The following is a 17,853-nucleotide window of genomic DNA, read 5'->3' as shown; positions in this document are numbered from 1 at the left end:
AGTATTGCTCTTTTGACATGTGGTAGAGCAGCTGGGGGGCAGAGAGAAGATCGCAGACCAGTCACAAGATTCTTTTTTCTAAAATGAATCATGTACCTTTTGTCGAAGATGCATATACAATGAAACACATCATAATTACATTGTTATGATGTGAGAAACATTTTAAAAAAAAAGTCCATGTTCCTAATTCCAGGCTTAATACAACTATTTATAATATAAGGTAATCATTATATTTGGCCAGCAGGAGGCACATTGCAAACCCACGGAACAAAGGCACCTGTTGTGGTCCCACCTGTTCTACCTGCAGCAACAAGCCACGCCCACAGCCTGCCGTGCCCTGGCCTGCTCCTTCCCAACTCAGCCCACACCCACTATCAGTCAGACTGCCGGGTTCTCTACAGTAAGCCCTGTTCAAACAAGCCGGGTTTCTATTAACGCAGATAAGGAAGGTAGAGAGGCGGGTGGGGGCCTTCCCAGGTCGTTTGTCGAAATGTTTTTGCGGCCATTTTTTATCTGAAGTCGGAGGAATCTCGGGGAAGACTGTGATAGAGAGTGTCATCTTACACCTTTCCACCCGATCTGAATGCTGGAGCCGGAAACAAGTCAGCACCTAGTGGGGCGGTAAACACTGAATGGGCAAAAGCATGGGGTCGGATGAGGCCTACAACTTTGTCTTTAAAGGTAAGATCTTGTTTATTTTTCACATTGTCACGGCCTAATATGCAGGACTAATATGTATCCTTTCTTGTTTTTATGATGTGTCTCATAGTTTCCCTTGGTACTTAGCAACGAATTCATTGGTTTCTAGGAAGCAAGGACAGCACATCAGCAGTAATCTGTGTAGGATATACTGTAGATCAGAACAGATCAGTGGATTTCTACCACCATGTCCATATATGCCTGTTAATGACTTTATACACCTATACCTATTATTATCCATGTACGCAGATGCAAAATCATAAGGAAGGAATAGAATACATTTTACAAAGCTGAGGTGTGTACAACTACACGACAAGACATCCAAAAGAATATTTTTCCTTTTTTCTGTATCTTGCTTTTTCTGTGCCTCTCTCGATGTGTGTTTGTTGTCCTGCTTATCAGGAACATTTCATTCAAACGCAAACAATGCCAAAGGAAAAAAGCACCCTTATAAGGTCATCATTCAATTTCTGTGTAAAACAAGACATGAGGAATAATTTCATCCACTTGCAACAACGAAGGGCAAGCCGTTTATTTCCTTGAAAGCATATTCATTACCAGTTTTAGCATTTTCGCAAAAAAACATATTATGCATTCCATTCATTTTGCTTGTAATCCAGTAAAGTGCACGGATTGTGTTGCTGCATGACAGTGGCATGCCTCTTAACCATGATGTTGAGAGATCCAGGGGGTGATAGGGTTACCACTATGAAGTGAATACCTTACTTGATAAAAAATACGTGCAGTCATGGTCACAGTAAAGTGTCCAGGTTTTCATACCTTCACTGTTGTTAAGTGCTCGATTATACAACAATAACTCGATAAGTGATACGACCACAAAAGCAATTGGAGATAGCTGGTCAAAAAAATGAGGATGCTCTAAACACACTGGCTCTGTCAAACTGCAAAATAAAAGAATCGAGAAAATCAGCAGATGTTTTTGACATTTTTTTTTTCTCCAACAGCATCTAGCTTTTTAGATGACCGCTCAAATGATTCGAGTAACAGTAGCAGCATTACGACAAAAGCAAAGTTCCACCATTTGACGAGGCGTCGGGTTGATCTCAGCCTCTACAGGATGGACAGAGTCCCTATCGCCATGGAAACCACTGTTATTGTTTGCTTAAAAAGTTACTCGGTAGTGAATGCGAACGAGGAAGACGGTCAAGTTCTCCTCGAAGACCTCACAACACGCTATGGAGAGCAGAGTAAACAATGACCAAAAAGAAAAGACGGTTCCAAGAGGCTGTTAAACATTTGCTGCGGCCTGTTCCATCCATCCGTCGTTCTTTGTTTTTTGTTTTTTGTAACCGGCTTGCTCCAGTTCCCAGTCACAGTTAAGTGGTTTTTACACAATAGAGTACACGTAATCACTTGTTTGCTTAAAAAAAAAAGGAAAATGTGAGTCTGATGTTCAAATTGAAATGATCTTAATTTGAATAATTGTACCTTATATTACACTACATTATTCAAAATTTGTATCTGAATTTAACTAAAAAATATTTACCCTAGTGCGTAATTACGTTTTGTTAAACAAGGTGATTTAGACAAACCAACTATTAAAATATGAACTTTTGCTAAGGATTTCCTACCGAAACGTAATTTAGTGATGTCGTTCTTAAAATGGTATTGTGATTTAACTACTACTACGTCCATCCCGCCCTCGTTAAAAGAGGTTTGATTTTTATACCGTTTCTATTTTACATGAGAATGTGGCATGGATCACAGTTTCGATTAATTCATTTTCTAATGAAGCCTTGAAACTATTTGGAACTTGCCACATTCTGACAGCCAAATCCTAAAAATCCGTGTCTATACGTGTTCATACCCTTCGAATAGCTGCAACAATATCACTAATATCGACATAACACAAGTAACCCCCGGCCTATTCTGATCTATCGAAATAACTCAGGCTCCAAAGAGTCATCAGGAACTGGTTCTGGACCAGTTGAACTAACATCAGGAACTGGTTCTAAACCAGCTGTACTAACATCCGGAACTGGTTCTGGACCAGTTGAACTAACATCCGGAAGTGGTTCTGGACCAGTTGTATTAACATCCGGAACTGGTTTTTCGACCACGCTCTACCAGTGCCTCTATAATCCCATTTCCTGTCTGCATCAGCTGGACAAGGCCTTTCGTCGTTCTGAAGCAGCTACCGACGACCGAAACCCAAACATTGTTCCCTGAATCATGCATGGGAGTGGGAGCGGGGGTGGGAGGGAAGGGGGGGGGGGGGGGGTCCGCCGTTGTTCCTGGCTCCTGTGTTTGCATACCAAGGTAAGGTTTCCCTGTCCGAGATAAAGGGAAGGAGCGGCGTAACCCGTTGCACCTGATTTACGAATGGTCTTCCCATTCCTCAGGGACGTGTTCCCGGTGAGAAATTGTTGTAGAAATAGAAGATTTCAGGCTTCTACCGGTGAGGCTCACAGTGCCTTATCCTGAACGTCTAAATGCAGACTACTTGGTCCTTTGCCATACCTGACGGCTGGCTTAGTTTTATTGACATTTTTAAGTCGAAAGTGGAATTAGATGGATTATTTCTCCAAAGATCTTGAAATAAGATGGATGGAAGTCATTTTCATTGAGTTACAAAGGGGATTTTTAACAATTTCCACACATCCGGAGCGCAACTAGTCACAAACACATTTGTCTTTAGTTGTTCCCTTTTCGCTGTTAATCCCTTTGAGGGGAATGCCAAGGGGGAAAAAGAGAAGAGCATAGTGGGAGGAAAGAAAACACATGTCAGTGTTTTTAAGTCTTTAGTCCAGTTAACTTTATTTTCATCATAACAATTATATGAAATCACTGCGTGTCCTTTCCCAATACAAAGTCTTACACAACACTAACACTTATACCTCCCAAGAAGCTTGAATTTTGATTTTTTTGAAGCTTGAAATTCCATGCAGGCGTGGTTCTTATTTATTTTGTCTTTCTTTTTTTCTTTTTTTTTTAACAATTTGAAGCCACTATTATGACATGGCCGTAATCGCACAATAAGTCACGGGCGCAGCACGCTGAAACAAAGGGCTTACGTCGGGACAAGAGAGGCAGAGTGGTCCACTCGAGCACACGCCTCGGTGAGGAACCCGCCTCTGTGAATCCGAGAGGGCTGTCTTGCCCCATCCGCAGAGCCCGCGGGCCGGATCGGGATTTAGTATTTCAACAACAACAAAAACGAGACGCTTCAAATCCCTGGAAACACTGAAATACAGTGACCTCAGGCGCTACAACTAATCCCCCCCTTTTGCCCTGGACAAACACACCCTTTGGCGCAGAGGGGGAAAAGGAGGGAGGCTTAAGCGTTATTTTTAGTATCAACACAGCATTTACACCTGCTCTGGATTTATTTACACCATCACCATGCTGAATTTGGTGCTGTTCCCATTTTGCGACTGGTAGAAGCGGCGCGGAAACGTGGCTGCATGGGTTTTAAAGGAAAGATGGAGGTCCGTGGTGTTATCAAGTGGACGTCACCCACAATAATTGCTGTAATGGATTATTTTCTCTGCCCGCTCTAGATTGGACCGTCCTATCCATCCACTGGGCAGCAGGACGGCCTTAAGGTTCAGAGAGGTCATCCCCACACCTAGAGAGCCCACATAGGTGTTATTTCCCCATGTGTCCGTGCTCGTCAAAGTATCTATAATTAATCAATACGGGCTCTTTCACGCAACACAAGCACTACTGCAAACAAATATCGACTTGTTGGTGTCCATCTGTATGTTGATGACATCAATAATGACCATTGTCGTTCACAACAATACAGACATTGCAAATCAATGCGTAACAACATTTTGGACAAAACAACATTCGGGACAAAATAATCCCATGAGCCACGCTTGAAACAGGGGTCGACAAAGGGGATCGCCTTTCCGACGACGGTCAAAAATAAACTCACATAAATTGTATTCTTCTCCCTTTCCTGCCTGCCCAGTGGTTCTTATCGGGGAATCGGGTGTGGGAAAGAGCAACCTCCTGTCCCGATTCACCAAGAATGAGTTCAACCACGACAGCCGCACCACCATCGGGGTGGAGTTCAGCACTCGCACCGTGCAGCTGAATGGATTTACCATCAAAGCCCAGATCTGGGACACAGCTGGGCTGGAGCGCTACAGGGCCATCACCTCAGCGTAGGTGCCCTCCAGGCTGCATGGCTGCGGCTTCTTTGAAAGAACACTTTATTTCTCCTTACCGCAATGACACCGTCTCCTTCATCACGGTTTTTATTTTAATGTCGGAGTAGAACTAGAACTAGAAGAACTAGATCCAGATACACTGCATAATAGAACCTTTTTCGCACACATACTCAACACTTTCTTTGTTACAAACCCACTTTGATTATTGCCGTTTGTTTAATTTTCTCATCATTGCACGGAATCCTCTGATGCTGGTGGGAGCGAGCGGCGGGCATGAGTCACGGCAGGCACAGGTCTTTAATTTCCTGGCACATGACCCGAATAATGACAATTATTCTTTTAACCAGAATTGGTGCAGGAATCCAACTTGTTAGAACAGAGACCATCATTTAAATGCCAGGACCTCCACGGCTATTTCCTTCTGGCAGAGGAAGGTCCTAATTCTCTCTGTTTTACAATGAAGCTTCGAAGGATTAACAGCATAAAAACATGTTCCAAAACAATAACACCATGTCCATTTCAATTTTTTTTGCCACACGGAAATCCTGAGGATGTGCTTCACCAACCCAAGATTGTCTCTTTTCTGACAGCCAGTTTTCTTTTTTTTTTTACTTAATTACTTTGTCGCGTAATTCCACTATGCAAATGTATCCTCTAATGTGTAGCTGAAACCTGTTGAATTACAATTCTTAATACGGTTAGAGAACTAATTGTTATGGAAGGTTCCCGGGTTCATGACTTTATACTACACACACGTTCAATTGAAATGCAAGTAATTTCTTTCTTTGAAATAATCAGAGTTTAAAAAAAAATATGAAAAAATCGTACAGAATATCACGACTCGATACTTACTACTCGATTCCTTGTGATGTTGGGCTTCTGCCTGCATGTTTGTATCCTTTCATGGCATGAACGTTTCAAATGCCTGTGAATTTGAAGAGCCGTGACGCCGCCGTCTGCTTCGCCCCGTTGACCAGGTATTACAGAGGAGCGGTGGGGGCCCTGTTGGTCTACGACATCACCAAACACCTGACCTACGAGAGCGTGGAGCGCTGGCTGAAGGAGCTGTACGACCACGCTGACCCGCACATCGTCGTCATGCTGGTGGGCAACAAGAGCGACTTGGCCTCAGAGAGATCAGTGCCCACCGAGGAGGCCGTGGACTTTGCAGGTAGAAATCCACTATCCGCCTCCAAATTCTCGAGGAGCACTGCAATTGGGTCCAAGCGTTATTTGGTTCGTTATTTGTTCCTTTTTTTTATCCAATTAAATGAACTGCCAAGTGTCTTGATTTATTGTGACTAATCATGACTGTAGTGTATCGCTTTTTTGGGGATAAGACGTGTGGCAGTTCTGCCTGCCACATGCCACCTGTGTGGCTTTTCTAGGGGTTAGTGGCAAGATCTAACAAGCCGGGGGCAGATGGAACATTGTCATGACAAAGGCTCTTCTCTGTGTGTGTGTGTGCGGATGGGTGATTTTCACCTATATTCATCCGTTGCTCTGATGAACAACAGGTGCACAGCCACCCCTGCTCCCGGACCCAATTAACTAGACCCAAGGCTGGTGTGGCGTCTTAAATCCCACTTTCCCCACACCCTATGGCAAAACACTAGTTTTCACATGGATACATGTCTAGAGTTTGCCTTTGCAAATAGTAATATACTTCTACTGTGTTTTCCCTCTGTAGAGAAGAAAGGCGTGTTGTTCTTGGAGACCTCAGCTTTGGAATCCACTAATGTGGAGGCAGCGTTCAACGACGTCCTAGCAGGTGATTCATCACCAGATCATTTCAGATCTTCAAACCACATGTCTCAGTAATTTCATCTGTAGCACTTTTGTTATTCCTTCATCAACTAAAGCAAGTATCTGTGGCATTGTTTTCCAACTAAAGAAATTAGTAAAAGTAAGCTACAGCAGGAGGCAGTTGAAAGATCGCAGGGAAGGGGACAAGTACAGTCCTCGAGTTAAAATACTCAAGTACTGTACTTGTACTTGTATAATAATACAACAACAAGATTTGACAAGGTTCTGTGTGATCTATTTAAGGGAAGGCTGAAACAAATTATTTTTGTTTGTCTTGAGAGGTTCATGGGGAAAACAGTCAGTTGCTGTAATTGTTAGACTGAATTTCAAGTGTTTTTATCATTTTACAGTATGTTTATTACAGTACTGTAATGTAACTGTCTACTGAAACTGAGTGGCAACATCAAAAGTGACCAATAATGAAGGTATTTCTGACCATAATGGCCCATTCAGTATTAAAATTGGCTTAAAATACCCCAACACAAATAATCACATAAGGCTTCTTCAAAGGTGCCCGCGTCCCAGGTCATTTCAAAAGCTTAGAAAGTGGCTTGAATCAGCATTTGTCTCATACACCAAAACGAAATCTCCCGTTCTCAGAAATTCACAGGAAGGTCAGCAGCAAGGAGGTGACCCGGGGCTCCATCAAGGCCGTGTCGCTGGCCAGCCCCGTCCACAAGCCCGACGGGACAGAGGAGAAGAAGGCCTGCTGCAGGAACATCTGACCGGCTGGCGGACAGGATACGCTGGACGGGTCTTTCCAACCACTCCTGCCTCACAGGGGTGGCACACCGGCCACTGACGATGCACCACCCTGAAAGGAAATGTATACGAGTTGAATGGCGCCACAGTGTATTCAAGTGAATGAGTGTATCTGAAGACCACGCGTGTGTCGCAACTAGTTTAGTTGTTGCTGCCACTGCTGAACCCCGCTTATAAGATGCTTCCCTCGAAGCTGAGACCCATGACCGCCCCTCAGCCCACCACATCTGCCAGTCCATTCTAAATAATTGCACCGTTGCAATCCACTCGGTTCAAACAATAACACAATCGCCATTAGGGACTGGCGCCTGCATGCTCATAGTTCAGTATATTAGCCAAATTAGGAGGAGTTTCACATGTTTCATGTGAAAGCTCTTTCTTTCACCTCGCCTGCATTTCCCCCGCAGGGATTGAGAAAGTGTTCTCTTATCTTTCTGGCCCTGAGTGCAGTCGGCCACTGAAAACTCCTCTCCCAAACACTTCCTGGTCAGGTCCTTGGGCAAACCCTGCATCAAAGCTGCTTCCCTCAGCTCCTGAACAACTGAGACATGGCCCCTGGACCAAAACAGTTGGAGGGGGAGTAGTAGCAATAACTTGTAAGGGTTTTGGGGCACGCCACATGGTGCCTCTTTGGCAGTTTATAATAATAGCTTGTTGGAAGCCTCTGCATTAACTGAATGTAGGTCAGTGGAACATGAGGATGTAAAAGTGTATAGACAGACACCTCACCCTATGTTAGAATTTAAAGTTTCCTTAGGCACCTGTGATGTTTTAATTGCAACTTACAAACAGTTGTCATCTTTATTCAACTAAAAATGTCCAAGGTGGCTCATTTTTTATAAACTTACTAATTAATGGGATTAAATTGGCAGTATGCAACAAACCACAATAAATTTGCAATAAATACAAAAAAAAATGCAGTGTACAATAAAATGTTAAATTTATGTTTAATGCCATGTTAAGATACATATTAAATAAAATGTAAAAATGAAGTTGTAACGACTGTTTCTACTACCGTGCTCCTAGAATATAATGCGGGTGCGTTGCAGTGAGCTCATACAGTAACATGGTCCTGGACAAAGGGCTCGTGACCGCACCTGCCTCGGAACCCAAGACGTCATCCACGCAGCGACTGTCAACACGTCCTGATTGACAGCAAGGACGACCCATCACAACCGTCTACAGTGACAACAAGCTTCGCCGATTGACCAATGAGAACGAGCGAGGGGCGGCGCTAAGCGACCCGTGACGTCGTCGGTAAACGAAAAAAAACGAAACGACTTCGGTCAGCGAGGAGAAACTTTAGGAGGGCGGCGGTGGTTACTATGGTGATTGTCGTTGCACACCAGTGGGGGAAGAAAGTGGTATGGTCAATTCGAGGTCATTTGTTTGTGGTCGGAGTAGAATTGGCGTTTCGTTGTGCGGGAGACCGAAGCCGCGAAGGGGGTGGGTGTGGCGGCGAACAGAGCAGAAGTTAGTTGCGCTGTAGACAGTTTCCGAAGATAAGGAGTTATGGCGTACAAAGAAGAGCAGTATGATTGTATTTTTTAAAGGTAAGTCATGTGTGGGACTTCTCCCTAAAGCGCGTCACATTGCATCCTCCAGGGTTTGGTACTTAGAAGACATGTGGCACGTTTTTGTTGATACCGGTAATGTTAGTTTCATATTGGGGCTTGGACCGTCACCTTGACGTGAATTTATATTTAAAAAAAACTGGGTTTTTTGGGGTTGTTTTTTTTTTAATCGATTTTATATTTCAGTACCAAATAAACATTGCCGTAATGAGTGGAATACCCCGTGTCGTCAACTGTGTGTCTATATTGCGTCTCACGTTGAAACCTGTTCATTATACGCCAGCCTGTCTAACGTGGCATGGCCCAACCAGCTCTACAAGATCTGAATATTCCAACATTTGCCGAAACACCGTTGACTTCTATAGATGGGATTAAAATTCACCCTGGGTGCTTATCACAATTTGCATTCCCCAATTTGGCATAGTTTTGTCTGAAGCCAATCGAGCCAGATTACACTGAAGCAATGAGCAAAATACCTAAACCCAAAACCAATGGGGCTGAAACTTGAGTGAAGGCTGATCTGCGTTGTATTATATATATTTCTCTCTCTCCCATATTGTCTATTGAAGAATGGTCGTATTCCATTTAATATGTTGGTTAAATGTCTTTACTGTGTGACAACAATAAATGTACATTTTGTTAGCCAGCCACTGTCTTAATTAATTGATAATTGAGTATTCATTCGTCATAATTCGTCATATTTTTTTTTTTTTTGTAAATCTGCATCCCTGTTTTGAAATACCCTTTTTAAATTGCTTATATGTTTAATTTTAAAGGACAGAGAGCAGGCAACTTTAAATGCAAAAGTATTTAAGTGGTAACACTGTAAAATAGCCCACAATTACAACCATCAATCAATCAATCCATCCAGTCATTCTCTTGCCGCTTATCCGGATCAGATTGGCGGATTTAGCGGAGCGGCGCAGTCGTCGGTTTCCCCCAACAACTTCCTCCAGCTTTTCCCAGGGGCTTCCAAGGTGTCCCCATGGCAGCTGGAAATGCCTTGGCATCCGGGGCGCTTCCAGCGGGCTCCCGGTTCTGCTACCCGGGGGTCTCCTCCCAGTTGGCAGCAACTGGTACACCTCTAAAGGGAGGCACCCAGAGGACACGCTTACCGGCTGCCTGAACCACCTCAATACAGAGGAGCAGCAGCTCTGAGGTTCTCCCATGATCGCATGATCACAGAGCGCTCCAATTCTCAGCCCAGCAACCCCGAGGAGGAACCTCATTTTGGCCGCCTGTATCCGGTACCTTTAGGTCACTACCCGAAGCTCATGATGACCCGAGGTGAGGGTTGGAACAAAGATTGACCGGTAAACCGGAGCTGAGTGGAGAGCTTTGCCTCAGTTCTGTGCTCACCACCACGGGCCGCTACAGTCCCTGCGTCACTGCAGATGCTGCACCGACCCACTTGTCAATCTCTAACCCCTCCCTCTTACCCTCACTCGTGAATATGACCCTGAGATACTTGAACTCCTCGACTTGGGTCAGCTGCTCACTCCCCACCCAGAGCGGGAAAGCCACCTTTTTCTGGGCAAGAACCATGTTTCAGATTGGGAGATGCTTACTCTCATCCCAACCGTGTCACACTCACAAACTGCTCCAGTGCATGCTGGAGACTGCAGTCTGATGAGGACAACAATCACAAACTGGATGAACTCTGGCCCTCAGCTACTCTTTATATCTGGTCCATAAGGGCCGAATGATGTGCATCAACGGCCCCAGCATCCCACACCGCCGCAATACCTCTCACAGAACCCCTCGGGGCACATGGTCATAAGCATTTTACAAGTGTACAAAATACGTGTAGACTGGTTTGGCTAATCCCCACCACCCCTCAAGAGTCCGGGAGAGTGTAAAAAGTTGGTCAGTCGTTCCGCGGCGCGGATGGAATCTGCATTGCTCTTCTTATATCTGAGGTTCGACACTTTGCTGGATCCTCCTTTCCTGTACCGAGGCATACCCAGTAGGCTTTCTCATTGAGGCCCCCCATTTTAGAAATGGGAACCATCACACCTGTCTGCCAATCCACTAGTACTGTTCCATGTCAGCCATATCAACCAGAGCCAATATAGCACCCTGAGCCCTCAGCATTTCTAGGCATTGTTTCCGAACTTGATTTCAGTCATCTTTAGGGAAGCTTTGAAATGAATGTGCAATTAACTCATAATAAAATATGTTATAACAAGATGTAGTTCAAATGAAAAAAGGTAAAGTTGATGATAGCAGTGTGGGTGTCAAGTAAGTTAACTATTGGTTTGAGTCATCTCAGGTACACAGTGGTTAAGCTGTGTGGTTATGTCTATTGAACGCATTTAAGAAAAGATTCTTATGAAAATGTTTAGGGGGAAAATGAAAAAAGTAAAGCTTGTTAAGGTGCTAAGCTAATTACATTGGTTTGAGTCATCAGGTATAAGTGACAAAGCTTTTATGGTCAGACAACAGAAAGTCAGACACTTCCAGTCAGACATTGTTGGCACACTGTTCACATTGTTATTAGGGTGTCGAGCACCAAAGGTGCAGACACCCTATTCTTCTATGTTTTATTATTATTATTATTCCACCACTTTTTCTAGTTCACCATGTTCCCTCCAGTCACTTTTTACGCAATTTGGCATATTCATTGGCATTGGTCTCAATCGTTTAAATATAAAATTGCAGATCATAGGTCTAGTGCCAGCAACAGGTCAAAGTTGCACTTTTCACATGGCCATATCTCACACCCCGTTCACCCCACCGTAACAAACTTGGTCTAATATGATTCGTCTCCTCATGGTCTACAGCTTTGTCACTGACCTCATTGACTTCCACAAATCAGAATTTCTGTCATTTAGAATTTTCTGAAAAAAAAATCTTCCAACATCTCCGAGACCATTTGTCCAATTTCAACCAAACCAACCTTTTTCAATTCATTGCACTCCCTTCTATAAAAATCATCATAGAGTTTTGGAATTCCTCTCATTATGGCCATTACAGATGCAAAAAAAAACAAAAAACCAGGGAGTAGGCGTATCTTCTGAACACTTGGTCCAATTTTCACAAAACTTGGTTCCCAAGTCCAGTTTTCGCTACAGAATCCACTGCCACTTGTTGCATCCGGTTGGCCTAAAGGGGGCGCTATACCAGAACATTTATGAAAATGGTCACTACTCCTAGGCCGTGTGTCCAATTTTAACGCAACCAACTTTCAGGATACTTGCAGATGAAGGCTCTATTGGCCCAAGAAAGAAGTCGATTTTCAAAACAAGATGGCTGCCACAGGCCAATCGACATTCAGGGGTCTAAAGGTGGGGTTAAGTTTGTCCAATATTCATAGAATTTGGTGGATGGATAGTCCAAGGGGTCAAGATGAATCAGAAAGAAATAATACATTTCTGCCCACAGGTAGCGCTACAGTCTATCTGAATGATGTAACTTTGAATTGGCCAAATCTCCCATGCGGTGTGACGTGTGTGGTGTCATGCAGCTCCTCATGGCAAATGGATTTGCAAGAGAAACGATTGACTTCCACTTTCAACATTTGCAGGTTTATTGGATTCTTTGGGTCCTTTGTTGTTCAAAGTTACAAAACGAGGTCCAAAAAAACGACCGCCACAAACAGACAGGTTTTGGCTAAAATGCCACATCATCAGGAAGTAGGCGCAGCTTGTAAGCGCGAGGCTTAGGCCGATTTATGATTTAAATCGACATTGATGAAGGACGTTTCTTTTGTTTTTGTTTTCCCGCCAGGAAAACTCCGAGCATTGAAATGGTCTAAGTGCAGTTTGCCATGTTCTGAAACTGGAGCAGTGGGAGGGGGAGAGTGGAGGAGGGGGAGGGGGAGAGGGGGCGGAGGCTCTCCACCTCTCCGCTCAGAGCTGTCCAGTAACCACTGGTGATCGGGTCTCACTTCCCCTCTACAGTCCCGTACAGAGACCACATTTGCCACATAACATTACGATTGGGCACGCCCGATCCCCACCCCCGGTAAAATCGTATAATCGATCGCTGCCTAGTAAGCGCTAGGTCCGATGTGAATCAAACATGCTTTTTTTAGACTCGGGGAACTATTTCACATTGGATACCAGCTGTTTGATGGCCAGAGGTCATAGAGCACGTATACGCATGTATTGTTCCGACAAATCACACTTTTCACATTACCATGTCTCACATCCTACGATCATAAATTTAGTGTCAGATGATCCAGCTTCTCATGGTCTCGAACTGTGTCAAAAAAAACATAGCTTACCAGGGGGTCGTTTATTTTTTGAATTTTAAATTTTTTTTGTAATTTTGAATTGTATGAAGGTCATATATTTTCTATTTTCTCATTGGCCATTTGCACAATTTTCATCAAACCTGGTCTGTTGGATTCTTTCAGCCTTTAATGTAGGAAGTTATCAAAAGAGTTCTGAAAGTCCAAACAATATGGCCACCACAGACAGAAACGTATCGGCAAAAACGCTGCTAAGAGAGGAAGTAGGTGTAGCTTGTGAATGCAAGGCTAGCTCATACACTAATGGTCACATTCTCAAACACGAGCATCATTTGCACGTTTTGCTCTCTGGTCTCCGGTCCCTCGTGGCTCTTCAGCGATAGATCGCTGCTGCCTTGCTGGAGGTCCCGACTTCGGGGATGCGATTGGGCTTGACACCCGCTCATTGCTCCCAGCGGCTATATTTCTTATTCATTTTTACGACAAAATTTTTTTTATTTTGCATGACGCTGAGACAATGTTAGAATTCCCATACACAAGAGGACGTACAGGTGATGAAACCATTATGTGTTATTGCCCAGTGCTAAATTGGGAACATCACATCAACATAACATCATTAGATAACTAATGTATAGGCAATGGCAGAATTTTTTTTTTCACAAATGCTTTTGGGTGTTTAATATATCAAATGGGGTATGTACAGATCATTTCGACTAAGCGATTATTACCTTTGTCTTTTTGCTTGCCATTTGTAACTGCTTTTCCTTTGTGACTTTATTCTAGGCCAGCCATTCCCAAACTTAAGAATGCTGCGGCCCAATTTCAAATCAGACAATCTTCTGCAGCCCACCCAAACCTTTAATCACAATTCTGATCAACACACGAGACTAAGATTAAGTATTTCCCTATATGTTTTTAATTTCGAAACAGAACAATTCTATGTGAGCGCGGGCCTACGGCAATGCATTGCAAATTTATAATCCATCCACGTACACGTAACAATTTGTAAAGCAACAAATGTAAACATAGGGTTAAGAAATAAAAAAATGGATCAGATAAATTAAGACTTCACACATAATTTAAATACCATGGTTTTATTAGTTCTGATTACTTTTTTAAATGTAAATATCTCATCATAAATATTTTATGGTCATTTGGACAAAAATGTTTTTATTTATTTATTGTAAATGACCTCTCACTGCCCACCTGGAGTACCTTCACGGCCTACACTTTGGGAAACCCTGTAAACCATTTTGTTTTCCAATGAGTCAGTAATAATTTCAGTCATGTTGTATAACAGGGAGCAAGTAACTTTAAACAATGCTCTCCCCATAGAATTGTCATTGAAAAAGGAAAATAAAGAAGTCAGGGTCTTTGTTCAAAAATGGAGCCCTAAAAAACACATGTTGTCGAACTGGAAATACCTGCAAAAAGAGTGTGTGCACGTGCATAAAGCCTGTCTCTCACAGCAAGTTGTGTTATGTGTACAAACTAGTCTCTGGAAGAGATGCTGTTTATGCTCTCTCTCTCTCAGGTAAAATACCTAAAGATTATTCAAGAACAGAGCAGCTCGCATAAACAAGCGATAAGGTGGCAGCCAAATGTCTGTCTTCCACTTTTACCTGAAAGAGACATTTGTTTGTTTGCATTCTGATTTGTTCCTATGCTCACTACCTTTTGTTCTTCACTGCTGAATGACATGTATTTGTAGTCAGGTGAGTCATGGGTGAGTCACAGGCTGATCCGCGTTAGGGCAATGCCTCACACAGCAAGTTGTCAAGCGTTCCTCTTACGAATTCTGCCTTTCTGATTGGGAAAGACCGCACGTAATCAAGAACGTCAGCGTTGGACTTTTCGCAAAGGTGCACAGTTGGAAAACTTAGTTGACAAGAGACTTTCGGATCGAAGAAAATGAACGACAGATTTGAACTACAAATTCAGGTTGAGGTGGTCAAACATGATTCTTGGAACAATTGGACCATTGTCTGCCCTTCCTGAGTCAGCCTGATTCAGCCACATCACTATAGACCTGTGTGTACCTGTGTGTGGCACCAAAGTAGCATGTGATGAGCTGCACCTTTCACAGTTGTCCTTGAGGATAAACAGTATTGCTGAAATGTGGATGCGGTGGCCAGTTTGGCAAGGTGATTTGAACATCTCAAGACAAGTTCCTATTTCCAAAGCACGGGCTGGTGTGTTGGTTCATTAGGTTCCAAGTGACTGATTGACTCACCTGTTGTGCAATTGTTCTGAAAACAGTTTCTCCCCTTAAGGCCTGTTGCTGTGCACTCTAGGGCAGGATGAGGTGGAGATATACCTCAAACCACAAATGGACGTTGTCACTTGTGTAACGCTAGTCGTGTACAGTACCTTTTTTAGTTGGCAAATTGTAGTTCTGAAATCAATAAGCGGTCATAGTTTATTTAGCTTCACCTGATCAGTCAAATTCCTGGAATGAGCAGAGCACACAACTACGTTTTTGAAGTATGTTTCCTTTCCAGGTTTATGAGTCATTGCAAGACCGTTTATACATTATACTCATGTTGTATTTCCTGATCAAACAATATCAATACAACCTTGTGTCTACAAAAAATGGGTGGAACAGGAGGAAAGGATTTAAAATGAAGACACAATTAAGATTCACTCATTACACACACTATTTACAAGGCCATGAATGTGCTCTAGTGGTACAAAGTTTTTTTTGCAAATGAACAAACAGCGTTTTTGAAACAACATCATAAAGGAGTCCCTTGTGCTGCTGTTTCAAAGTTTGAAAACTCAATACAATACCAATCAGGAACAGACTTACAACTCACAGTTGTTACAAACATCCCTTAAATCATTATTTTGAGGTTGAGGTCTTTGAACTGAACTTTAAATCCCAGAGTTCCCTCAACAGCTGTGTGTTGAGATGTGTCGGGCTGCAGAATGACAAAGAACAGCTAAGAACACAAACTGGATACTGCACTTGGGAGTTCCGTCCTGAAAAATAAATACTATATTCTATTAATAACAACATACAAGTGAGAATATAGGCCTGTAGTTTATAATCCATCCATCCCTCATGCCTTCCCTCCAAACCAGGGGTTCCCAACCGTTCACGGACCCGGGGGGAGAGTGACTGTAAGGAGGAAAATAAATACATTAAATCGACAATAAAATAGAGTATTAGGGTCATGCAAAAAAAATACTCCTGTGTTTTGAGAATAAACTTGGAATTCCGCCCCCGACTTCGAGACCCGTGAGCAGAGCGAGGCGCACCACTGCGACCCCCCACCATGGCGCCCGCCACTGTTAAGCAGCCTATACAGGGCGGGGAGGGAAAATAAATAATAGATAAATGGACGACCGACCCGGCAAGGGGGCACGTGAACCGCGGCCGCCCGCAAAGTGGACTGTACAGCACGGGGAGGGAAAATAGATATGGATAGATAAATACATCTTCAGTTAAAACACACCGCTCGCTCGCTTGTTTTCGATTTCAGATTGCTCTGATCGGGCTTTGCCAAAAGGGAGGCAAAAAAAAGCGCAGGCTCAACAGAGCACCCAGTCTGCCTTCTCAAGGCCCGGTGGCAAATACCCCACGGCCCGGCACAGGTCCGTGGCCCTGTGGTTGGGAACCCCTGCTATAAACGAAATACAAGGTAGCATGTTCTCCATGAACTGTTCATGTACTGTACTCTTCAGACCATTTGTCTCTGCAGTCTGAACCAATATCATTAGCTACAATTGGTCACGAGTAATTCTGTTTTTGTTGTTTTATTATTTTTTTATTGTCTATCAGTGGTGTTGTAGGTTGATTAAAATATTTAAAAAAAGGTTTTACTTCATATTGACACAAAATAGAGGTGACCTACTAGTTATTTTTGCAGATATGAAGTAAAAGTGGGTTAGTTTTCCATCTTTGCAGTCAGCATCACCATTCCTCTTTTTTTATCAATGTATTTGTTCCTCGATTCTCTTAAGTTTTATTTTGAATGTTTACATCAGATAATCCAGATGAATATTGTGTAAAACTCCCAATGATTATTCAAATAATACATTCTTCCACATCATCCATTCCTGCTTTCTGAATAATTCCATTGATCTCTGCCTTGTGTCATTTGGGTCCCGTCTTTCTGGCTGCCTCTCCCTGCTCTTAGGTATTTTGTAATATTTATGATGGTGAATATTTACCAGAGGTTAGTGTTCAGCTGTTACTGTTTACCTTACCTTCTTTCAAGTCGACGAGTGTTCTATGTTTAGATAGATGTAGAATAATGCTAAAATGTAATTATTTATTACCTTTATCACATTTGGGGAACCTTTTATGTTCTAGAACTTTCCATTTTTCAAAACAAAACAATAAAAACACTCACGAGGACACGCTTAAACAAAGAAGGAAAAAGCTCCTGCTGCAATGGACGGACTGGGCACTGATATATCGACTGGCCTGTACTACACTGTAGTGGCCCCTGGCAATTAGGCCCCTCTTTTTGTCAAGCCCTGAGGGTTCTAAATTCCTACCAGCCTCTGATGCTGGCTCACCTTTGGCACACGGATGTCACACTACTTGAAGGTATGTTTTGTTCACACAAACCCCGCCCCTCTTTCTGTTGATCAGTTACTACCACAGAGCTGAAGGAGCTCCCCTGGTCGCTGGCTGAAAGAGCTCCGACATCGTCATTATGCTGGTGGG

General features: G+C 43.2%; 1 protein-coding gene across 1 annotated transcript; it reads left to right on the top strand.

Annotated features, from left to right (window-relative positions):
• The first annotated feature begins 480 nt into the window (after positions 1–480).
• Positions 481–8,346, top strand: rab25b (RAB25, member RAS oncogene family b). Its single transcript, XM_080005517.1, has 5 exons — positions 481–681; positions 4,637–4,832; positions 5,816–6,009; positions 6,529–6,609; positions 7,245–8,346. The coding sequence occupies exons 1-5, from the start codon at positions 633–635 to the stop codon at positions 7,367–7,369; spliced, it is 645 nt and encodes a 214-aa protein (XP_079861643.1). The 5' UTR covers positions 481–632; the 3' UTR covers positions 7,370–8,346.
• Positions 8,347–17,853: the final 9,507 nt, after the last annotated feature.

This window comes from Zeus faber, assembly GCF_960531495.2.
Source record: "Zeus faber genome assembly, chromosome: 8".
Classification (NCBI taxonomy): domain Eukaryota; kingdom Metazoa; phylum Chordata; class Actinopteri; order Zeiformes; family Zeidae; genus Zeus; species Zeus faber.
Note: the sequence above shows the minus strand (reverse complement) of the source record. Positions and strands in the feature narration are given on the sequence as shown.